Here is a 25,866-nt window from a genome sequence, read left to right on the forward strand (position 1 = left end):
AGGTTCCTATTACTATTATAACTCTTATTATAAGAGTTTTAAATTTTCCTAGTGCTGGGAACCAATTTCTAATCATGGCCTTATGATCAAATCCATGCCACACTTGCACGGGCACATGTGCTAGTTTTGTTGTATCTTTAACTATGTCTTCAACTACTTGCCCCTGATCATCTATGTGTAGAAAGCAATTAGTAAGGTTAAATTTTTCACAAACCTTTCTTTAGCTGCTAGCAAGTAGTCGAGAGCTAGTCTATTTTGATAGATAGCATTCCTCATCTGAGTTTCTTGCCGGGCTAGAACAATCAAGGCTTGACCGGTTTTATTAGTGATGATTTCTAAAACAGCTTGCAACCATATGATTTGCTTGAGCATGTAAATGGGGGTCTGGTATCCCCATGCGTCATCTTGTGTCTAAGTGGCAGGCCTATAGTATTGTATAATGTTTTTAGGAGGCCATTTCATTATCTTTTTAATAATCTGTGGCTACATTTCACTTTTCATGGTAAGCATAGATAGGGAAGCCCAGGAGTTCGTCTGTTTTTATGGGCAGTAGGAAGAAAGATGGTTTAATAGTGCCAATAACACAACTGCCTGTCCACCAGTCAGGTAGCTTAGGATAGACTCTGTGTCCACATATCTAGTATAACCTAGTGGGGGCTGTCCAGTCCTAGAGGGATTCTGGGTGGGCCTAAATGGTTTGCAACTTTGGGAATTTACTAAATGGATTTTTTTTAGTATGGTTTGAACTCCACTAGGTGGCTGGTTTTGTAGTTCTATTATACGGTTTTTGCCTGAGGCAGCTGAGTCTTTCTATAGGAAGGGTGAAGTCCTTCCCCACTCTTGCTATACAGTATTGTTTAATGATTGAGGCTTTTAGGTCTTAGAAGTTATCAGGGTGATATTTTCTGAGCCAGGAATTTATCAGGAACTGGGTCTGTAGGTACTAATTCTTGGTCTTCTTATGGCCATTGATCTCCTGTTACAGTTTCTCTACAAACATAACTTTTAGAGACTGGGCTACATACCTTGGATAGAATAGCATTATACAAACAAGTTTCTTTTAGAGTCCTGGTACACTTATAATAACCATAAAATAATAGGACTGTAGCAATCTTTTGTCCTACCTCGGTGACTTAATGTATATACTGGGAACAGTCCTCAGTCTGAAGAAGGTCAGTTGAAGTTCATACCGTAAAAGTCCAAATTTTAAGGAAAACGAGTCCCGTGATGAGTTTTCTCATGCTTTGGCCATGCGTGGACCAGTCAGCTTCCAGGTTTGACTGGAGCAGCATTTGTCGTCTTTTTCATAGTCACTTTGCAGGGGTTGGTGAAGCTGCTCCCATCCACGTACAGCTTCCACTCTACTGATGTTTAAAGGATGGTCTCGGAGGTTGGGCCAGCTAGAATAAACTGAGTCTAATACCTCTACACAGTTATGTTTAACTGGGCTCTCTGATACCAGGAGTAAGGTGGCAGGTTTTAGGGTGTTGCAAACTTCAATGGTTATGTGGGGATTTTCACAGAGCAAGCTTTGGTATCTAGTTAGTCTAGCATTCATTAGCTAATGGTGTCCTTTGGTACTTATTAAAGTCACCACAGCATGGGGGTACTTTAGGTTTTGCCTAAGAGTTAGCTTATCTCCTTCTTGTGCTAACAGGGCTGTTGCTGCCAGTGCCCTTAGACATGGGGGCCAGCCTTTGGAAACCTCGTCTAGTTGTTTTGAGAGATAGGCCACTGGCCTTGGTCAAGGCCCTATAGTCTGGGGTAAAACTCCAACTACCTTTTTTTTGTTTTTTGGACACATAATGTGTAAATAGTTTTGTCAGGTCAGGTAGCCTCAGGACTGGGGCCAACCTGAGTTTTTCTTTGAACTTATGAAAACCTTGTTGCTGTTGGTTGAAATAGATGTAGTTTATCTAATTTATATTTTTATTGACTATTGTCTACCAAAATATTGACTTAAATCCTGTAACTATTTGATTTCAGACTTTAAATTGATCTGGTATTCTTTGTGGGGCTCCAATTGCATTTAAATAGATGTGAGAGTTGAAAGACCTTTAAGGGGTTTCTCTGGTTTTATGATGTCTTATTCTTTTTTTCTTCCTCTGTTTGATGAAATGCCAGGGTGAAAGGGATAGCCAAATGGACTAAAGCACAAGTGCCACTCTAGTTATTCGGCAGAGTGCCCAGTAAAGGTCCACCACAATACCACCACACATCCACTCGGGGATCAACAAGGGCTGACTAATTAAGAAGCTCTTGAAAATTCTTAAGCTCACTGCATCCCTTCAGGTCTCCAAGGAATGCTAAGTTTCCTCCCTGTCACGAGAGACATGAAATGAACTTAGTGTTCGGAGACGGAGGCTGCATGGCCCTCAGAGGCTGACCTGCAGGGTGCTGGACTTTGGGATATAGCAGAGAGAGCTTGGCACAACTTATTACTCCAGGCTGTAGAATCCTGGAAAAGAGCTACCATAGAGCCCATTCTTGGTGGACTGGAGGACCACCTTAGTGGAAAGGGGACAATCTGGGCCTCTGGCCTGCCATGTGCACAAGCATAATAATTGCTTCTGTTTAATGTGCAGATGGAATATTTGATCCATTCCAACCAGGCATTTGCATCTTGGTATGCTGTCTTAATTGCCAAAGTTTGTTTTAAGTCTTTAACTTCTGTGATCCTCTAGTAAAATGAATGTTTCCTTTAGCACCTATTTTTATTAGTTTTTAGACCAAAGAGAACTAAGCACCATTTTATATTTAATAATGCTTCTTGTATGACTTTTATACCAGATAAGCTAAATTTTACCTTTATATTAGTGTGTTATTAATGTTAAACTTAATTTTAATAAAACCTTGTAGACGTATTTATCAAATTTTTAATGTTTGAGCATAACGTAAGATTTTATAGACTCTTTTTAACCTTTCATAATTTTTGTTAAAGAGCAGGTTGGTGCTTTAAGAAAAACCTGTTGCATTTTTGCTTTAATGTCCAGTTCACAGAAAAACTGGATGATACCTTTTTAACTTTAGCTAATATGTTTACGCACATAATTTTCTTTACAATCAATGTTTTAAAACTTGCTTAAACTTTCAAAACAATAGTTTTTTTAACCTTTTAATGTAGGCAAAAATCCACATTCTTATGCCTCCTTATAATCCTTTTACCAAAGGTATATTTTTCTTTCCTTATACACCTTGCACATAAACTCAGGAGGCCTTATTACTTTTAAATTATACAACATTTTTTGCATAACATTTTTTTCTTTCATGACTTTCGTAGACAATTCTTCGACATGTCTCAACTTTCTGACTTATTACAAACATTTCTTTAAGCAACCAGTTAATTTATTTCAGGACAAGAATTTACCATATAACACCCTTTTTACCTAAATTCTGTCTCCCCCTCTTTTTTCCATTTTTTTTTTTTTTTTTTTTTTAGGATAACCATTCTTTTCCAAAGTGAACTTCCTTTATGTCTGGGGACTAGACTGTCTAAGGCCACAATATTAGAAATTACTATAATACATGTTACACTGCTAACTTTTAGCAAACTTTACTTTTGTTGAAAACCTTGTAAGTTTGGGATTTCAATTATCCTTTGCTATTAATAAGACCTTGTTTAGTCTAAATTAATTTAGAATTGGTATAGATGGCCTTTTTTTTTCTTCTGTTAGCAAAACAGCTGCGCTACAGATTGAATGCATCTGGGCCATCCGCAGGTTACTGGGTTAAGGATTTTTGATAGGAAGGACTCAGTGCTTTAGGGATACACCCTTGTTTACACTGACAACAAAGTGGTATTAGAGTGTTACAGGGTTACTGAGAATACCTTTAATTATTAATTATACATTTTAAATTTACCTTGACTTTTAAAGGAATAGGGTATACTGTTTTTTTTTTTCTTAACTACTTGTATATTTCTCTCTTTCTCTCTTTGACTTGCTGTCTCTCTCTCTTTGACTTTCCTTCTGCCTCTGTCTCTTCCTCTCTTTCTGCCTCTCTCTTTCTCTGTCTCTCTCTCGTTTCTTGACTCCTTTGTCTCTCTGTCTCTTCCTCTCTGTCTCTTCCTCTCTCTCTTTGCCTGTTTTTCTCTCTGTCTCTTTCCTCTCTTTCTCTCTGCTGGTCTTTCCTTCCCTCTGCCAGCCACTTATGCTGCTGTTCTCTTAACTACTGTAGGTGGGGAGGGGGTCTAAAACCAGCTGTAACTGTCTATGTACGGAAACTGGTCTGGGTGCCTTGGCTTACAGGTTACCTTGTGCCATACCTTTGAAACAACGGACCTGTCTAGGCTTCCTTCTGATGGCCAACCCACCTCTAATGCTGGCCAATCTATTTCACACAAAGTTCTAAGTTTTCTTGGTGTCATAGTAACAATGTAATCTCCCTTAAATCCTTTCTTGAAATTTTCAACATAGTTCCTAGTGGGATGGGCTTACTTTGTGCCTGACCTATGCTTCTTCGAGACAAAACACCACACTGACACCACACGCACCCCACAAAACAAAGAACAGGTAAAGGGGGCACACACACACTTTTGCAGTTTACACCAAACCAAAATCAAAACCAGTATCAGAGTATCCAGAAATCCAAGCCAGTTCAAAACCAAAACCAAAGTATCAAGCAATCCAAGTCAAGTCAAAAACAAACAAAAAAGTGCCGGTACAGGCACACCGTGGGTGATCAGGCCACACTTCCACTCAAATGGAGTAGGCAAGTTCCCAAGACCAGTCCCGTCAAGCAATTCAAACCAAGTCAAAACCAAAACCAAAGCGCCGATAAAGGCACACCGTGGGTGATCAGGCCACGCTTCCACTCAAGTGGAGTGGGCAAGTTCCAAAGACTAATCTTACCAAGTTCTAGATGACTAGACTCCAAGTGCCAGTTCCTGGTGTTCAGCCACTGCATTGATCCTTCACGGGGGCCTGCCACACACTGCTCTGGCGAGGCGTCCCACGGGGCAAATGCCTAATTGGAAGCGCTCTCAGGATCCTTGTCACTCCAGCTGGTTGGAGTCCCCCGCAGGGATGTTCCACATGGCATGCTAAAGCCACCTAAGGAGCTGCCTCGGCCATCCATTAATCACCTCGCTTTCCTGGTCAGGAACCAAGAACTGTAGCAGGAGGAGCCGTGGACAAAACCTCTTAAACACCGAGATAGTGAAGGGAGTGGCTTTAATCAGCTGGGAGCATCTGCAGGCTAACGTGTTAAAATCCAAGCTCATCAGGTGCTCAACTTCTGTCCCTTTTAAGGGCTCACAACTCTAAGGGGGTCCGCGTGAGAGGGTCGTGATCAGTTGAGCAAGCCAGGAGGTACGTGACGGGGCTGTGAGCACTGATGGTCAGAGTGAAACAGAACAGGAGGTTTCACAGTGTCTTTCCATACAATGTCTGGAATCTATAGAGAACATCAGTTGCTAGGTCAGGGGTTGAATTTTAACTACCAGACTTAGGTCAGGCAGGCCCAGGTCTGGTTTTGGGTCTGATTCCTTGGTTTCAGGTCTGGTTCCTACGTGCCAGGCTACCCGCCTTTAGTTTCACTTCTCTTTCCTTTTCTGAGTATAAAACAATATGAGAGGATCTCTCTCTTCCCTCAGTCATGAAAGAGAATAGATCAGTTTCCTAACATTCCTGCAAGGTCAAGTTGTGATGGTACATACTTGAGGCAAAAGAACACTCTTTATTATTTGGGCCTTGGACCCATATTCTTTTTTTTTTTTTTTTTTTTTTGAGACAGAGTCTTACTTTGTCATCCAGGCCGGAGTGCAATGGCGCGATCTGGGCTCACTGCAGGCTCCGCTTCCTGGGTTCATGCCATTCTCCTGCCTCGGCCTCCTGAGTAGCTGGGACTACAGGCGCCTGCCACCACGCCCGGCTAATTTTTTTGTATTTTTAGTAGAGGTGGGGTTTCACCGTGTTAGCCAGGATGGTCTTGATCTCCTGACCTCGTGATCTGCCTGCCTCGGCCTCCCAAAGTGCTGGGATTACAGGTGTGAGCCACCGCGCCTGACCTGGACCCGTATTCTTAATGCAATCTCCTGATGAATTAAATGAGGCAATATGTAAATGTAAGCACTTCTCTTACCTCTGCACTAGAAGCTAGCCAAATGGCCTTCTTGTTCCCTTTCCTTTGGTTTTCACTCTTATCTAGGCCCTACCAGCCTAATGACAATAGAAGCATGGAAATGTAACCTTAAGGATAGAACTCTGTTTTATTTTTGTTTTTTGTTTCTGTTTGTTTTTTTGTTTCCCCCAAAGGCGAGGGCCAAATTGGCCTTGCTTTTCCTTTTTTCTTGGAGTAACCCTATTTCTGCTAGGTCTTTCAATGATGGTATGGTAGAGTTTAAGTTGGAGGGGTTGGAGAAAAAAATCCTCAGGTTTGTGTTATTTTACCAGCTACGTGGCAGGGAAGAGAGAGAAAGTGGTTTAGAGGAAAATAATCCCAAAACAGGACTTTTCCTTGAAAATCAGAGAGTTAGAAGTGAATTTTCATAATTGAGTAAAGAATGGGAAGGACTATGCAGATGTTTTCAAATAAATGATGATTGTTAGGCTGGGATTTTGGTCAGAAATGAAAATATATTAAAGAATGGTCAGTATAAATGGAATTGGGTTGAAGAAGAAGAGAACCTTTTCTTATTAAGTACCTATTAATGATACCACAAATTAATCTTATAAGAACTCAAGGAGGAAACAGTATTGCTGACATTTTAGACAGGGAAACTATCTCCAAAGTAGGCAGTTAATTGACCAGCCCAAGATTGTATAGTGGTAAATTGTTGGGACAAAATGTGAAACTAGGTCTCTCGGATCCTCTAAAACATACACTGTTTCCATTTTGTCTCTGTGTCTTCAGAATTTCTATTTACCATATCTATTGCCAGAGTGCCATATTTGAGGTATGGTTAGATGAATATAATGTAAGTGAATATATAAGTTTAATAAACGTTGATTCTGAGCTTCACTATGTCTCCTGTTCTGCACATTCTCCTCACCGGGATAAGATCAGAACTTGTTCGAATTCTAGAATTTGGTCTTATGTTTTATATTTTAGGACCAGTGACAAAAGAAGAAACTTGGCCAAACAAAAAGCTGAGGCTCAAAGGAGGCTCTATGGTCAAAATTCAATTAAAAGGCTCTTACCAGGCTCCTCAGACTGGGAACAGCAGAGACACCAGTTGGAGAGGCGGAAAGAAGAGTTGGTATGAAAGTTTTAAGAAAGTACCCACAATTTAAATTGCATAATTCACTCGTCAGGTTTTATTTGTAAAATTTTTCTCATTTCCAGAAAGAGAGACTCGCTCAAGTACGAAAGCAGATCTCACGAGAAGAACATGAAAATCGACATATGGGAAATTATAGGTAACTGTGCTGGTATTTTTGTATAGATTGAAAAAATGAAGTATCAAAGCAATGATCCTTCATGTTTTAATCTTGTGTGCTTATTTTAAGCATTTTTCTTTGATTCCAAGCAAGTACTTTTGCTTACTGTCTTTCAAGAAAGAAAGGTAGTCAGCAAGGAGATGGTTCAGCCTTGACAATGCTCCTGCTAGCCAGCCTCTGGGTGGTTGTAGGAGGTCCTTTTAACCCGCCGTTATCCTGTGACTGTATTTAGTTATAATGTGGTGTTTAAAAAATGTCAGAATTCAGGTCTCTTGGTATTCTTCCTGCCAATCTATAGTGGTTACTGTACTTTTTCAGGAACCAAGCAAATAATGAAAATGTTTGAAGGAGTTAGGTATGGGACAGTGGAGAGAGATGTGGGCTGTGTTAAACTGGAACCGTTCCACAATATCACCCTTGACAGAAGCAAACCTCCCCACCCCACCCAGCTCATTGTGTTCTTGGAAAGACTGCCCACTTTCCAACTTTTGACATTGCCTGAGCAGGATAAAGGAATGTGTAAGGGCATTCTTGCACTCATGGTAAGATGTTCTTTCATGGCCTTAACACCATCAACAGTAGTGATGAGAACACATTCCTCCCACTCCACCTCTACCCACTTTACTAGAGAGGCAAATTCCATCACTACAAAAGAGATCATCAAAACCACTGCCTACATTTTTGTATACTTTGGTAACCACACTAAGTAAAAAACTCCTGTAGTATCCCTTATTAACTGAACACTCTCCTACAAAGTTCAGTATTTCTGCAATTTGCCCAATCACCATTCTTCTCCAACCATTTTGCCCTAACTAAACCCTTATACTGTGCCTTCTGGAACTGCATTGTTTAATGCTAATTCTCTAGATAAACTTTATTTGTGGATTTGTGCCACTATCAATCACTATAGACTGAAAACCTTCATAAAGTTGTAAAAATACTCTTGTGCAATCATTAAAGTTTTGAAAGAATTTCGTTAATTAGTGCCCAGTGAGCAAATAGTTACATTAGAAAGTTACTGAGTGAATCTATTAGGCCAATTATCAGTTTTCTCTCTGGAGGTTTAATATTTAATATTATTTTGTACTAATCAGTATAGAAATGCTTATACCTGGCAATATGACTAGTATAGAATAGGTGGTCAAGGATTATCTGTGGAGTTGATGTTAACTATTGAGCTGTGACAGCTTTTTAAAAATTTGGTTTATCTGATTTTGTTGTAGACGAATTTATCCTCCTGAAGATAAAGCACTACTTGAAAAGTATGAAAATTTGTTAGCTGTTGCCTTTCAGACCTTCCTTTCAGGAAGAGCAGCTTCATTCCAGCGAGAGTTGAATAATCCTTTGAAAAGGATGAAGGTAAGAGAATGAATGTTTATATAGAGAAAAAAGAATAAAGCTAAACAATATGTCTTTACAGACAAGCCACCTTGGTCCAACATATAAAAATATCTTACTTTTAAGATATGCTTTCCCCAAGCTTTTTATTTTAACAGTTGGTAACATTTCATGATGAACCAACTTACTTCATAAATAAGATATCTACCAAGACAAATTGTAGAGTAGAGAATTGTGATATTATGTAGTAATATCAATATATTATAAAAATATATCTTATTACATAGATGTGTATCTGTAACTGGATAAAGAAACCCATGGAATTAACCTAGTGGTTTGTAGCATTCTTATTTTTTGGATTATAACAAACATTATATAGTACTTTTTCTTGATACTACATAGATCTGGCATATGAGAGGAAGTAAATGAAACACACACACACACTAATCTGTACACCTTAGTAAAAGGTCCATCAGTTTTCTATTATAGCACGACAGACCACTTCATTTATTTGCTCATTACTCTGCAATCTTGGCTGGGCACAGTTGAGTGGTTCTTCTGCTTGTCTTTCCTTGGGTGAATCATATAGTAGCATATATCTGAATGCCCAACTGGGGCTAGAAATCCAGGGTAGCTTCACTCACATGCCTGGTGTGTCAGATAAGATAGCTGGAACATCTGGGAGCTGGCTGGTATCTCTTCCTCCCTACACAGTCTCTCAGCAGGGTAGTCAGACCTCTCAATATAGTAGCTCAGGATTCTAAAAGGGAGCATTTCAAGAAGATTCTTTTTATCCTAGTAGAAGCTCTCTAGTTTAGACCTGATCTCTGCCTACATATGTCCAGACATGACAGATGACCCCAAAGAAGAAAATGGCCACTCATCTCTGCTCACCTAGGAAGAGCTTGTCTCTCCTTGGAATTTAGTTTCTTTACATTACTTTTTACCTACAGCTTTCTGGTGTTTTAGAAAATATGATTGTTTAGTTTATCTGGCCTTTTCTGGCTGTTATGATGAATGTATCATCTGTTATATTTCTCCTAAACAGAAGCAGAACTCCTTGAGTTTCTTTTTGGCTATATTGTACTGCTATCCATGGAATTCATTGTAAGATTATTATTTAATAAAAAATGTATAAGAAGAGTATTTTGGGATTTCAATAGCTAAATTTCCTTAGATTGGGGCAAAGAGTAACTTATTTTACACATTTCTACTGTACAGTGAGATTTCTAGTTTCTTCAAAAACCTTTTCTAGCATCCTTTCTTAAATAACTCAATGATACAGTTGATTATACCTCTTTCAGTGTACCTATTATAGTTGTATTGTTCTGACTTGCCTAATATCCACCGGGGTATATGCTTTTATAAAATTTCCTTTTGATTCAGAATATGACTCTAGAAGAACACAAGAGAGGTGTTAGGGCACTTGTGACTTTTTGCCACCTTTGATGACTATAGAATGAAAACCTTTATAAAGTTCTAAAAATACGTTTGTGCAATCATTGAAATTTTGAAAGGTTTTCATTAAATAGTGCCCAGTCAGCAGATACTCACGTTAGAATGTTTCTAAGTGAAACTGTTAGTCCAATTATCAGTTTTCTGTCTGGAGGTTTAATATTATTTTACACTAATCTGTATAGAAATGATTCATAAACTTGAAATCTGGAAATTAGCTTGAACTTTCCAGAAATTTTAGTGTCCAATGAACTAGTTTATTGAATTATTATACTCTAAGATTTTAATACTGTACTGTACTATAAAGGTACATTTGTTTATGATAATTAATACAGAATAGATTTTGGCTATATATTAATTATAATGCCAGATTTTAGTGAAAGTTTCAAGAGAATTTGCCATGACCCTTTAATATTTCTCCTTTGTTCTGAGCAGTCTTCACTAAATAATTTTGGGAATCCTTGCTCTGCATTATTTTGTGGAGATTAATCAACTTGGAAAAATTCTAGAGTCCATTAGTGATTGTAATTTTAATTAGAATATTTTTTGAAGGAGGAAGATATTTTGGATCTTCTGGAACAATGTGAAATTGATGATGAAAAGTTGATGGGAAAAACTACCAAGACTCGAGGACCAAAGGTGCAGTATATCTCTACCTTCCTTAGTTATCAAAGTAGATGCTACTAGCCCTTGATGCTTCTCACTATAAGAATGACCCGTGCTGCTTTAAAGGAACCATAAGGGCCGGGCGCGGTGGCTCAAGCCTGTAATCCCAGCACTTTGGGAGGCCGAGACGGGCGGATCACGAGGTCAGGAGATCGAGACCATCCTGGCGAACACGGTGAAACCCCGTCTCTACTAAAGAAATACAAAAAACTAGCCGGGCGAGGTGGCGGGCGCCTGTAGTCCCAGCTACTCTGGAGGCTGAGGCCAGAGAATGGCGTGAATCCGGGAGGCGGAGCTTGCAGTGAGCTGAAATCCAGCCTGGGCTACAGAGCGAGACTCCGTCTCAAAAAAAAAATAAATAAATAAAATAAATAAATAAATAAATAAATAAATAAATAAAGGAACCATAAGGACTGTGTGCCCAGTGCAGGTAGAGTTTGGAAGATGATGGTATCTTACACTCAGGAGTTTTGTTTTGTTTTACTAGTTTCATTTGTCATTTTGGTTATTTTCCTGATGTCAGTGAAAATACCATGAGTCAGGGCCAAAAGGGACCCAGAGCTCGTACTCTTATTCTAAACTAAATATTAAGTTTGCCTCATACCTCTAGACAGATAATTATCAGATAAATGGGTAGCATTATAAATAAGGCAAATCATGAAATCTAGAGACCCTAATTAGGAGCCCCATCTTTTGCTGACCTAGCAACGCTGATTTTGTTTTAGTTAAAATAGGTGTAATTCCTAGAAATAAGTAGAAAACTGTCATGTAGATGACATCTACATGTTCTCCCTTTTTTTTTGATACAGAATCTCACTCTCACCCAGGTTAAAGTCCAGTGGTGTGTTCATACCTCACTATAGCCTCACACTCCTGGGCTCAAGTGATCCTCTTGCCTCAGCTTCCTGAGTAGCTGGGACAGCAGGCACATGCTACCATGCCTGGCTAATTTAAAAAAATTTCTTCTTCTTCTTCTTCTTTTTTTTTTTTTTTTTTTTTTTTAAGGAGATGGTGTCTCGCTGTGTTGCCAAGGCGGGTCTTGAACCCCTGGTTTCAGGCAGTCCTCCTGCCTTGGCCTACCAAAGTGCTGGGGTTATAGGCATGAGCCACTGCGTCCAGTGCTGTTCTTCTGATATATGTCAAAGTTCTTGTTAGTAGAGTAGGAAAGAGTTGAATTAGAAAAATCTTGGATTTTTTTTCATTCCATTCCATTTATATTTCAGAATTACTGTGCTATCTCTTTGTCCTTAGACGCTTCGTCTTCTGTCATATTTTCATGATTTTCCGTGCTTCTGAAATGTCTTCCTACTAAAAAAAAAAAGTCATTGACTTGTTTGATTAGAGTCTCCTTCCTATTTCAGCTGAACCCCTGTTGCTTGTGTGAAACCTTCCCTCATTTCCCCAGTTAAGCTTAGACCTTACCTTCTCTCTTTCTCCTGCTGTTCCATAAATAACACTTTTGTGGAGCAGTTGTGACAAGTAATTATTTGCATGTTTGCCTCAGTACGAGGCTGCACGTTCCTTGAGGGCAGCAAGTAGATTTTCATATCTTTGCATCTCTAGAACCTAGCCAGTGTCCGACACACAGTAGGTTCTCAAAATCCATTAGTTCAGTTTGTTAAATATATCCATAAGAACCTCATTGGCTAGTAGAAGAGCAGACAGGTAATTAAAAAATCAGGGAGTAATGTGGGAAGTACTATAATAAAGGGAGTGTAAAGTACTACAGCAGCATAGAGAAGAAAGGGATTGGTAGCATGTGGATGGCTTCAGAAAGGTAGTGCTGTTAGAACTGGATCTTGAAAAATTAGTAGTACTCTAAGCATTAAGAGAGGTGGAAGAGGCAGGTCACGGTGGCTCATGCCTGTAATCCCAGTACTTTGGGAGGCCAAGGTGGGCGGATCACGAGGTCAAGAGATTGAGACAATCCTGGCCAACATGGTGAAACCCCATCTCTGCTAAAAATACAAAAATCAGCTGGGCGTGGTGGCGTGTACGGGAGAATCGCTTGAACCCAGGAGGTGGAGGTTGCAGTGAGCCGAGATCGTGCCACTGCCCTGTGGCCTGGCGACAGAGCGAGACTCTGTCTCACACACACAAAAAGAGGTGGAAGAACATTTAGGGTATATAGGACATTAAAGGCAAAGCTATGGAGTTATGATACTGTATAGGATGTTGTAGAAACATGAAAAGTTTGGTATGACTCAAGTGGAAGGTTCTTGGATAGTGAAATGATATGGGTGAGCCTGTTTAAGAGATAAGAGATTAGCTGGTGGAGATCTTGGATGTCAGAGACTGTTCCGAATTATGTGCTCCATATTGAGGCATTGTAGAATATGTCATTGATACCCCTTTTGGAAGAAGTATATTTTAGAGTATCTGTGAAAGTAAATACTTGCATGAGTCATGGCATTACTTTGGGAAACACTGGGAAATTTCTAAGCTTTGTATATTAATTATTGCTATTCAGCAAACCAGACATGAGATATCCTGGAGGCACAATGTTTCTGGCAGAATGGCAAATGCAGAAGCCTTGAGACAGCTTTATATTGTCTTATATTTTCCTGTGTTTCATTTATATAAGGCTTGTCATCCAAACAAAAATATAACCTCTTGGGAGGAAGAATTCACTTTGTCTGATTTGTTCAGTCCCTTTCATTCTAGGCAAGTAGTGGGAAGTAACAATGTATTCGTTGAAATGAACTAGATATTTCCTGTAGTTGTTAAAGCCAGCTATATTTCAAAGTTGTTGAAGTCTGGATAATCAGTCTGAAGTAGAAGCATTTTTATAACTTTTAATTTTATGTTGTTTACCAAGGGTCCAAAGTGAGCCAAACTTCAAAGCAGCTGTTCCTTTTTAGAGGGATGATATAACACACAAAACATTGATTTCCGGTGTCTTTACTGGTAGAAGTATAATTGGAGATAATCAAAGTTAAATAAAACTGGTACTTGTAGTAGGAAAAATAATAGCTTTTCACTTACTTGAGAATCTAAGAAACATTAGCTACATGAATAATATCACATAAAGTGTTAGGTTGGTGCAAAAGTAATTGCAGTAGAATATTAGCAATGTTCTTTTTATTAAGCTGGGTGATAGGCATGTGGGTGTTTATTCTTTATACATTTTTATATTTTTTATAGATGGCCTACTTCATAATAAAATTGGACATAAAAAATAAGTACTATGGTTGTGCCGTAACTCAATGCCAGTTTACAAATTCCATTTTGTAGTTAAGACACTATTTAGAGTTTATGTTGCTGTGACTGCTAGTTAATTATTGCTTGAACAGTGTATTGGTCAAAAAGTCCCAAGTGCATATAAGACACAAAGGCTCAGCTGTACGTTTCCCCTTGTGATTCTTTATAGGGTCGAATAACTCATTATGTAGTCAAGCTCTTTAAGAACACTTAAAGCTGTTTGCTACATGAAGGAAGGCACCACTAGCAAGCCTGATTGTGCCACTGTTTCTTCTGGGTATGCTAAACTTCTGAGGAAACAACCTTCCTCTAGAATTCATATTCCCCAAGATTGTCAAAATGTTTGATGATTGTGTTACTGTTAAATGTTTTTATGCATATCTCTTTGAACATTGTCAGTACTTAGTAAATATTAGACCATCAGAAATAGCACATACTTTTAAACACAAGTTGGTACCTTAGTGAATTAAACTACTTTCCTGCTTTGGTTATTTTTCATCCTTTGCAAAGGCTGTACATTTAAGAAGATCATGCATTTTGGCTCACTCTGTATTCCAGGCACTTCGTGAAATGCTGTTTCTCTATTTTTATTCTACACTGTTACACTAGAGGGTATACCTTCTTTCAGTGAAATCCCATGCTATCCAAGGATTTCATTATAGTGTATGCTAACATCAAAACATTTTTGTTTGATTTAACAGAGAGCAAGCAACTAGTATACAGCTGAAGGACCCTCTCCCATCAGGAATAGGAGGCATATGGTGTGTGTAATAAATAGTCTCTTAGAATGACTGAGTTATGAAACTGTCTTGTTCTTGGTTATGCACATTCTTTCTGATGTGAAACTGTCCTATGTGCCTTTCCTTCCATTCCTGCAGCTGGCATCATTGGAAACACATTGATTGGGAGGACTAGAAACGAGTGATTCTAATAGGGATAGTGACACATAATAGCATGGCATTTTCAGTCTTTACAGATTTTCCCTTTTATATTAGAGGAGTTTATCCTTCCCCTGTGGAAGTTTACCCCTACTGATCTTCATATTATATTATTAATTTTTAAAATGTAGCATGGGCAATGCAAAATTATGTCACTCTATTATGGCCAGAAGCTATGTGCCAGAGTTAGGAATACTCTGAGAAAAGACATCAGTTGTTCTTGAGCAGTTTGGAAGGTGGACAGTTAACTAAAAATTCTATTTTTATAAATATCCACAGCCAGTCAGTTATGTGAGGGATACCTAACTTCTTGCTGCACATTATCTGAGTGGATAGGCTCACAGAAAATGGTTTAGTATTCTTATTCTCTTTATCCTTCTTGCCCCTCTTTCTCCTCCCACCCCCCACACACACATAGACACACACCACACACATACACAGATGCACTTGTGTGTGCACATGCATACACATTTATAGAGTAACTCTGAATGTTAATGATATGACAAAGGTATATCTCTAAGTCTTGATGAGTAATCTCTTATGGAATGAAGAAAAGCTGATTTTATTTCTGATTTTTATATTTTTATCTCAAATATTTTCCCTTTATTTTGTTATTCTTTGTTTATAGATACTCTGGCCCTTTAATCCAGTCATGTGGGAATAACATATTCCTCATCATGATTATATCATTTAAGAAAGAATATTTTGCAGAAACAATAATCAATACATAGCACTGTAGGCTAAGCAGCATGGCAGCAATAGTATTTGGGGGGATTCTCAACCTTCAGTAAAAAGCAGCAAGTATAGGGGGAAATTTAAAATAGTAACTAATCATATCAGTAAACCTTTTTTTAAGAATTCTAACAAAATAACACATTTCCGTCTTTTTAGCCTCTGTGTTCTATGCCTGAGAGTACTGAGATAATGAAAAGACCGAAGTACTACAGCAGTGACAGCAGTTATGATAGTAGCAGCAGCTCTTCAGAATCTGATGAAAATGAAAAAGAAGAGTACCAAAATAAGAAAAGAGAAAAGCAAGTTACATATAATCTTAAACCCTCCAACCACTACAAATTTATTCAACAACCCAGTAAGTTAATTTCTTCTAATTTAGATGTTGTATAAAGAATTATGGAACTGAAATTATTAAACTCAATAAAAGGTCCTTGGGCCAAATGAACCCTGTTGTGTGTGAGAAGACCTGGATTCCATCCCCCTTCCTTCCCTAACCAGACTCGGGCACATCCCTTAATCCCTTTCAAGATCTGCAAATAGAAAATGAAAGGGCTGGATTAAGGATCTGTTCTTCTGTATTTCATCATTTTTTTTAGGTGCCAGATTTTTGCTTGGGTTTTGTAAAATGTGCCTCATGGCTGATCTGATGATTACGTGTCTCTTAAGCCAATATATTCTCTTCTCATTCAATTTCTGCCCCTCTACTCCTTTCACCCACTTTGTTTTATGCTATCACTTATTATATATATTTTTTAAAGTATGTATCTCCTTAGGCATTTGACTTGAATGTATCTGTAAGTTACATAATTGTGAAATAGTTGAAGTTTTGTTCCCTCCCGTTTTCATCACCGTTGAGTACTTAAGTCAGGGCTTATGATGCATAGGAACTACTTAGGAGAGCAGCCAACCACTGCTCCATCTCCTTCCTTTTCTGCTTCCTTTTCTCTCTATCTGTATTTCTTTTTACATTATCTTTCTCTTCCTTTGTCTCTTCTTTCATTTATTCTTCAATTCCAAATGTGCAATATTGTGTCTGTGATTTTTCTTTCATCCCCAAATGTCCAGTGTGGGATTGCTGTTTGCCTAGATTCAGTTGGAAAACCCCTTCCTGATGCTGCCTCTAGTCCAGGACTTTTCTGAACCCTTGTCTGTCATATCTCTGTTTGCCTTGTGCTCCACTGTCCTAGGGTTCCGCTGAAGGAACCAGCTCAATAATGCAGTGAACACAATTGTGAGCCCTTTTTACCCTCAGCAATGTATTTAATATGTTAACTTCCCTGATAATGTGGATATTTTAAAACTGGCCTTAAACACTTATGGCAAAATGTATGAGGAATACAGAACCAATAGATGAAGCTTTTACAGGAATGGTCTTTGTTTATATGTTATTCTCTAAAGAAACATGCTACTACTTCATATCTTTCAGGGTTTATGTCTTTGGAGGGGAATTAATGTATTGTGTTCCATTTCATTTATTTATTTACTCATTCATTTAAGAAATGTTTATTGAGCACCTGTTATACAGTTTGTAAGCTATTAAGATTTGCTTCCTTTTTTCTTAAGGATTCCTTAAATACTTTCAGTGTGTCTTTGTGTAACTATGGCTCTGTGTTGGTTTCAGAAGCTCACGTTTTTATGCCTAAATTTGGCCAGTTTTTAATTCCCTTTCCTGTTAGCTGATGTGTACCTCCCTAATGGCATGAACTGATGGGAGATGAGGACAGGTTGGAGAAAAACTTGCTAACATTCTTATAGCTCTGAGATTGTTCTTTGTTCTCAGACCAATAGGTTAACAAATTGAGATCAGACAATAGTGCACTAAAATATACAGATTTTAAAAATGTTTTGAAGTGTGAACTTTCATTTGAAATCTAGCCTAATTTAGTTACATGTCTTTTTTATTAGTTATGTTTTATTTTTATATTCATGAGGAATTGTAACAAGCCTTTTACTTTGTGTTATCTTCTCTCTTTAATCTTACACCAAGGAACATTTCAGCCACAAATCCTACTTGAGTTTTGTCTTCAGAGTGATGCTGATGATCAAGGACACAATCCAGATTATATGTAACACTTTCTCTTATATATAGTTTGAAAAATTCTAACTTATTTCAGCTTCAAAGGGATATGCAAGTTACAATGATTTTTTTGTGAATCTACCCAAACATCATTGGCATGTCTAGCTACTTAGTTATTCTGTCTGAATTTCTAGCATGTGTAGGCAAAAGAAAAAAAAAGGAATCTGTAATGATTCAAGACAAAGGATATTTTCTTTCTGCCCAGTGATCAGGTTGTATACAACCAAACCATTACCATAACCCCTCAAAGGGAGCAGGACTACAGTACAGTTACTAGCACATGCCTTGGGTATTTTCTTAGTATAAGTTTACTCTTGGTGCACATTAAATATGTGCAGTTCTTTGTTTAAAAAAAAAAAAAAAGGTTGACTGGTGGTATGTTCCTCACATAGCCCTTCTGCCCTTCTCTAGAAATATAGAGGCAGTGTCATTTTGAAAAGCGGTGACAGTTTTCAGTTTCAGAAGGAAGTTAATCTTTGGAACAAAGAGAATTAAAAAAAAAATCTTTTATAGCTTTAATAAGTATACTTCTCCAAAATTTAATTTAGAAGTATATCCCTAAATATAAGGCTTATGTCGATTCCTTTTATAAAGGTTTAGTTTTTTTTTCAACAGCTAATGAAGAGAAATATTTGGGTATTCAACCTGGTTTCATGTGAATTTTACGAAATTATTTAATTAATGAAGATATATTCCCCAAGCAGAGAAAGAATACAGAACAGAGGATATATAGACCATAGGAACTGAAAAATAATGAAAATATTGATAGTATTGAGTGATGATCTATTGCCCTGTGTCAGGAGTCAAAATTTATCTGGAACAGTTGGTTTTCTTTATTAGATGTTCCTAATATGCATTGGGGAAGATATTTTATGGTTTCTCTTAGATATTTTTTCTGATAACAAACCTATAGATCCATATATTTTTTTCTTCACTTAAGTCTTTTTCTATTGGAATTTAACCTACTTTAAAAAATTATTTACTCTTGTAAATTAGAATGCTCTCTGTTCAGTACTACTCTTTATAATAACCAATTCTATATTTAAATTCCATTAGGATAATCTGAATTTTGTTTTATTACTGTTTTTTTCCGTCATGGGTTCTAAATTCTGTAACTTAACCTATTTAGCCTGTCCACTTTCTATACTCCTTTCCAGCCCTCCCTATGAATCTTGCTGTAAAATATTCTATCTCTAACATATACACAGATTCTTATAAGTGGCCAGTCAAATCCCAAGGGATAGTGGATAGCATCATGGAATTATAGAAACAGGGAAGACACTGGAATTAGATAGGGTCAGGATTGAAACCCGATCTTGACCACTTTATTGCTGTATAACCTTGAAAAAGTTCTTTCTCTAAGCCTCTGAGCAATGGAGAGCCCTACTTCAGAGGGTTTCCATGAGGACTAAGATAAAAGTGTAGCACTTAGCACAATGCCTGGCTTATAGAAGGTGCTCCATAAATGTTAATTTTCCTTTCTTCTGGTTCTTTTATCTTATGTTTTGAGGATATAATTTTGAAGGATTGTTGATAGTATTATTCCCAAAAGAGCCATTTTTTATACATCAGAGGGGTTCTTCTGCAACAAGTTCACTGTTGTTGAAAAATGTATTCCAAACTCATATTCCCATGATGATGCCTATGCTTTGACATTTATTGCCACTTCACTACTAGCTGCTATAATCTTTAGTTTATACAGACTTAATATAGTAAAAAACTTGTATTAATACTGCTACTGTAGTATCCCTCTTCTCCATCACTGATAGGCTCCATAAGGCGTTCAGTCAGCTGCCCTCGGTCCATCTCTGCTCAGTCGCCTTCCAGTGGGGACACCCGCCCATTTTCTGCTCAACAAGTGATATCTGTGTCACGGCCAACTTCTGCGTCTCGGTCACATTCCTTAAACCGTGCCTCCTCCTACATGAGGCATCTGCCTCACAGTAATGATGCCTGCTCTACAAACTCTCAAGTGGTAGGTCATCTGTTTTGCTCTTTCAAGTTTATAGGGAGCTCTGTACTCAGGCAAAGGGGATCAGATGAGAGGAGGACAGACTGAACCTTAGATCCTTTCCATAATTCAACTCATGACCTCTTGAAATTTGGATTATTCACCTACCTTAGCCTACAATTTAGTATGACTCTTAAAAGGTGCAGACTTCACTCTATCACAGAACTCAAAGATGAACACTGAGAATAGCATTATTTTATTTTCTGTTTGCTAATGTAGTAGGATAATATTACTGAAAATTACCTGAGTAAATGCATGGTTTTGCAGTGTATTATGCAGTCTCTCTTTAAATTTGAGGAAGTTTGGAAAATTTTACTTAATGGGACAGTTGATTCATAGGTTAAAAAATGATAAATTATCCTTGGAGCACTTAAGTACAATGTTATTTATAATGTGTTCTGTATGTTAAATTAACATTGAGTATTCCCTTGTTAGCATGAATCCCAGAGATTTGGTATTGAGAAAATAGTGAATTTAGTTTGTAAGAAGGCTACTTTTAGATGCTCAGATAGCTCCAACTACCTTCATGTAGACTAAGGATTTATTTAATTTGTTTATTTAATATGGATCGTGTTTCCAAAGGGAAGTCAGGAAATACAAGTGAATGAATTTCACTTGGTAACAATGAATTTTTTTTTTCTAATCAAGAAAAATTGCCTAAGGTATATGTAGCAAATGAAACTGACCAGGAAGTCCTTTTTAAGTATTTATATTTTTATTTTAGTACTTTTAGCTAAATAAGTATAACCTTGTGGAAGTATGAAAGACACTCTTGGGATTCGTATCCATTTAATCCAAAGAATTCACAAGTGTAAAAGAAAATTTTCTTCCTTTTTCATTGTTATTGTTTTCAGTTAAAAGTGCATCATTTTTACCTAGAAATATCTTTCAGATTATACTGGCACAATGAAATAAGACCCCCTCCAAATATCTGTATTCTTTCAAATTTAAGAGTGAGTCTTTGCGGCAACTGAAAACAAAAGAACAAGAAGATGATCTAACAAGTCAGACCTTATTTGTTCTCAAGGACATGAAGATCCGGTTTCCAGGAAAGTCAGATGCAGAATCAGAACTTCTGATAGAAGATGTGAGTATCTGATGTGTCTAAAATGCCAAGGAGCTGGTACCTTTTTATTTTTTAAAAAATATTAAAATTTATTTCCTGAAGGCATTATGCTCAATGACATAGTAAATTTAATTGATGTCTTTTCAACCTCTACTAGCTTTAGAAAATATAGGGGTTTATTTTAATTGTTACAATTCATGAACAGTGAGATCAGATTATAATCAGCAGTGCAAAATATCTTTTAGTATATAGTGCTATTTTAATAAGTCTTCATCAAGTGAGAATAATTAGTGTTAAATAATTATTGTTCTTAATGATTAAGCAAATATCATGTTAAACTTGCCTCTATAAAGATTTAGAAAGAACTAATATGGAATGGGGTATGATGAAAAATGTGGGGCTGTGGCATAAAATGTCAAGAATATTTGAATGTGACACCTCGAATGTCACATTTTTGGAGTCAGAATTTTGAAATGACTTATGCGGAGCTGTGTGTTTTTCTTGTTACACACACATGTGCACCACCCAGTGGAACATTCTAAAATGCCAGAGGGCCCTAAAATTCGCATTAAAATCAGTGACTTACTCCTAATTTAGAAAGAGGGTCCACGTTATTTCAGATAATTTTGGTGAAAGAGCATTTCTTCACGCAAGGTTACATTTTTTCATTCAAACATCCTTTTCATTCTTGGATAATTATTTAGTAGTAGAACCTTGTTTTTTTGGTGGGGGCACATATATTTTATAAATATATTAAAAATATATTTTGGACCTTTTTTATAAATATAATTTTATAAATTATATACATAAAATGTATGTATTTTTTTCCCAGAGGAGAAGGCACCATCTAGTGGCCAGTTATAGGATAAAAACTACAGCCATGCACTTGGACTTTTCGTTTTTTAGCATTTACTTTAGACCCGTGTAAAACAAGTGTATAGAAACAAAAAGCAAACAAACAACAGTAAAAGAGACTTTCTTGCTGAAAAATACCCATAATTGCAATTTATATTATGTACTGATGACACAGTCATAAGCAAAGCCCCTAATTAATATTTTGTTGATATATATTTTTAAAAAGTGAAAATGGTAACTTGTTTGCAAGCTAGGTGCTACTTAGTTACATCAAAGGAAATGAAGGAAAGCATTGGATGTTAAGGATTATGCTAGGTGTGCTTTTATTTACCTATGTTATCTTATTTGATAAAGTTATTTTCTACATATAGCCAATGACTTTGTAGCACTTTATTTTATGTATTTCTTAGAGATATTAGTTATATCCCATCTTTTTTAATCAGGTAGAAGAAAATTAAACAGAGAGTAAAACTAATATTTGTGACTATCGTGATTGTTCTATAAAGAATGTATATAGGCTTATATAATTAATAAAATATAATTAATAATTATATCAGACATCAAATTGTTTACTATATGTTCACTATGTGTGAACATTTTAATCTGTTTATTACAGTATATATTACAAGACTATATATTCAGAAGTTTTGCAGACTTGCACAAAAAACAAAACAAAGTAGTAGAATTCTCATTTTATATAGGCTGCTTTCTAATGCATTATTCAATATTTTATTACTATGAATGATGTCATAAATCAGCCTCTAACATACAAATGAAAAATCTGTGTCTTGGATTTCTTGCCAAATCTTATGTTTCTGAAGGTATTTGACTTTCATTCATTGGAGATTGTTTTTTGTTTTTGAGACAGAGTCTCACTCTGTTGCCCAGGCTGGAGTGCAGTAGTATAATGTCAGTTCACTGCAACCTCCACCTCCTGGATTCAAGTGATTCTTGTGCCTCAGCCACTCAAATAGCTGGGATTACAGGCATGCACCACCATGCTCAGCTAATTTTTATACTTTAGTAGCGATGGGGTTTTGCCATATTGGCCAGGCTGGTCTTGACCTCCTGGCCTCAAGTGATCTGCCTGTCTCGGCCTCCCAAAGTGCTGGGATTACAGGTGTGAGCCACAGAGATTGTATTCTTAATGCAACTAGAATAGAAAGCTTTGGACGTAGATGGCTTAATTTGTGTTAGAAATCTTTGCACATGTCTTTTTACGAAAGTTGGCATTATTTGTTGCAAGTAATATTGTAGTGCTTTCATTACACAAATTAATTTAAAAAATGGGTTTCAACCTGTAAATTTCTTAATGTTCATCCTTCCAAACAGATCATCGATAACTGGAAGTATCATAAAACCAAAGTAGCTTCATATTGGCTCATAAAATTGGACTCTGTAAAACAACGAAAAGTGAGTAATGCTCAAAAACAGTTTTTTTTCTCTTGGATTATGTATTAAGCTAGGATCATTAAGCCAAATTCATAGACAGACTTTATATTTGCTCATTTGTTTACTCATTTCTTCAACAAATACTTATTAAGTATCTATTATGGGTCAGGCACTCTTCTAGGTTCTGAGGATACAAAAGTGAATTGTAAAAAATCCATGCTTTCATAGAACTTACATTCTAGTTAAGATGTCTAATAATAAATAAATATGTAATAGAATGTAAGGTAGTACAGTCAGCCTTCTATGTCTGTGGCTTTCACATCCGTGGATGCAACCAACCAGGAATTGAACATGTTTGGAAAAAAAAGGATGGCTGTGTCTGTACTGAACATGTACAGACCTTTTTTCTTTTGTCATTATTCCTAAACAATACAACAGTGTAACAACTATTTACATAACATTTACATTGTATTAGATATTATAAGTAATTATAAGTAATCTAGAGATGATTTAAAATATACAGGAGAATGTGCATAGGTTATATGCAAATATTCCACCATTTTATATCATGTACTTGAGCATCCATGTATTTTGCTGTCTGGGGGTGGGGGGTCCTGAAGCCAATCCTCACAGGTGCAGAGGGATGACTGTACTAAGTACTATGAAGAAAAATAAATTGACATAAAAAATAGAAGGTAGTATTTGAGCAGAGACTTAAGTGAGAATCATGCTATACAGATCTCTGCAGAGACAATGTTTCAGGCAGAGGGAAGAACAAATATAGAGATGCTGAGGTAGAAATTAGTTTGATGGGTATATGAAGCAGAGCAAGGCACCATTTTATTTATATATTCATAAGATAGTCTGTTTTAGCTGGAAAAGATTGAGTGATGGGGTCTTGGTAAAAGATAAGGTTGGACAGATAGGGAGGGCCTAGGTCACAACTTTATAGGCTATAGAAAGATACTGGGTTTTATTCCAGTTGATGAGGAACCACTGGAAAATTTGAGTAGAGAAGTTACATAGCCTGTTTGAATTTAAGAGAATCACGAGAACTACTTGTGGAGAATAGAACTGGAGGAGCGGGAATTTGGCAGAATAGAAGTAGGGACCAGCTAGAAGGTTGTTAGGGTAACTGAGGCACGAGCTAATGGGTGCTTAGCTAGGGTGGTAACTGAATGGATGGATGCTGGAGAAAGAGGGGGAGGGTTTTGCTGTTTCTGTTGTTTCATTTTATTTTGACCATGTTGATGTTGATATATTGATTGGACATCCAAGTAAAAATGTTGAGTGTATAGTTGTATAAGAGTTTTGAGTTTAGGGCTAAGATTGTGTATGGTGAACAAAAATTTAGGAGTCTCTAAGATATTTAAGGTGTCAGCTAGATGAAACTACCTCGAGTTTCAAGGACTAAGGCCTGGGCCACTCCTACATGTAGAAATCAGAGAGATGGGGAGAATCTACCAAAGAGGACTGAGAAGGAACAGCCAGTAAGATATGAAGAAACCATGAGAACTGGGTGTCCTTGAAGTCAAGTAAAGAAATTATTTTAAGGACAGAGTAATCAATTGTGTCACGTGTTGCTGACAGAGGTTATAAGCTGAGCATTGAGAACTGACTGTAATTTTTGGCAATGTGGATGTTAGTGATGACCCTAATCATAAATTTAGCGGGGTGGTGGGGAGTAAAACTTGGAATATGTACAAGAAGAAGAAAAGTGGAGAGCAAAACACCACAGTTACTACAGGCACTTTTTCAAGGAATTTTGCTATAGAGGGGAATGGGAAATGTGGTGGTGGTAGATGGAGAGGAATGTGGGCCAACAAGGATTTTTTTTTGTTTTTTTTTTTTTTAAGATGAAGGTATTTTTAGTTTGTATGATGATGAGAACGATTTAGAAGAGAGGAATGGCACAGGAAAGAGAGGTGATAAAAAGTTCTTGAGTAAGTAAGCTGTGAGAGGGGGAGGATTTTCCTAATCAAGAGCATTTATTCTAACAGGAGGGAAGGCAGGTGCATGGGAATGTGGTGGGAAGACAGGAAAGTTTTCTTCTGGTGGGGAGGGCTTCTGGAGATTTGGGGAGAGAGTATAAGGTACATAATAGCTGTCTTGGAGAGTGGAAGAGTGGAGTGGCCAGCACGGTGAAGGGCCCGTCAACTGCACTGTAATACTGTTTTCTGGGAGATAGGCTATTTTAGTAGCAGAGTGAAGTTGTTGAATTCCTTCAATAATACAAACTATCATTTGCCCTTTCTCAGAATTATCATGAATAAGCTGAAACTTGATGCTGATTACATGATGACTCTTAAATTATATACTTTTATCTGAGTAAGCTGAACTCACTGTTGCACATTATCTCATTCAACAAATACTTGCTTAGTGTCCTGCCATGTGCCACGTAGAGTACACTGTTGAGGAGGGTATAGTAAAGCTGGTGACAGAAGCAGATTGCAAAACACATGGGAAGCCCTGAGTATGTTTTCAGGTCGCTGACTTTGGTTTCCATTAGTGGAGATACGGACTTTTTATTCGAATTGGAACCCTGAATTTCCTTAAGTCCGTAAAAGTTTTGTAATCTAGAAGAGAGAGAAGTGTGGGTAAGTTGCTAATTTAAAAAAATAGTACGATATTAATAATACAGGATAAATGTGGCATTTCAAACCAATAGAGAAAAGATGGTTTTTCCACTCAGTGGTACAGAAGCAACTATCTATTTGTAAGAAAATTAAGTTGGAGCCTTAATTCTCACCATA

At 37.2% G+C, this 25,866-nt stretch overlaps 1 protein-coding gene across 3 annotated transcripts in view; it reads left to right on the forward strand.

Annotated features, from left to right (window-relative positions):
• Nucleotides 1-25,866, forward strand: part of TTLL7 (tubulin tyrosine ligase like 7) — an 89,944-nt gene that overhangs the window by 30,933 nt on the left and 33,145 nt on the right. For 2 of the 3 annotated variants that reach the window (XM_005542913.4, XM_045368339.3), the window contains 8 exons: nt 7,051-7,198; nt 7,285-7,358; nt 8,603-8,738; nt 10,725-10,811; nt 15,869-16,067; nt 19,559-19,764; nt 20,753-20,887; nt 23,054-23,134. In XM_005542913.4, the coding sequence (XP_005542970.1) occupies nt 7,051-7,198; nt 7,285-7,358; nt 8,603-8,738; nt 10,725-10,811; nt 15,869-16,067; nt 19,559-19,764; nt 20,753-20,887; nt 23,054-23,134 (1,066 nt within the window). Of the gene's footprint in view, nt 1-7,050; nt 7,199-7,284; nt 7,359-8,602; nt 8,739-10,724; nt 10,812-15,868; nt 16,068-19,558; nt 19,765-20,692; nt 20,888-23,053; nt 23,135-25,866 lie in introns of those variants that run through there. The other variant, XM_074003148.1, reaches the window with a different exon arrangement.

The sequence above is a fragment of the Macaca fascicularis genome, chromosome 1 (assembly GCF_037993035.2).
Source record: "Macaca fascicularis isolate 582-1 chromosome 1, T2T-MFA8v1.1".
Classification (NCBI taxonomy): Eukaryota; Metazoa; Chordata; class Mammalia; order Primates; family Cercopithecidae; genus Macaca; species Macaca fascicularis.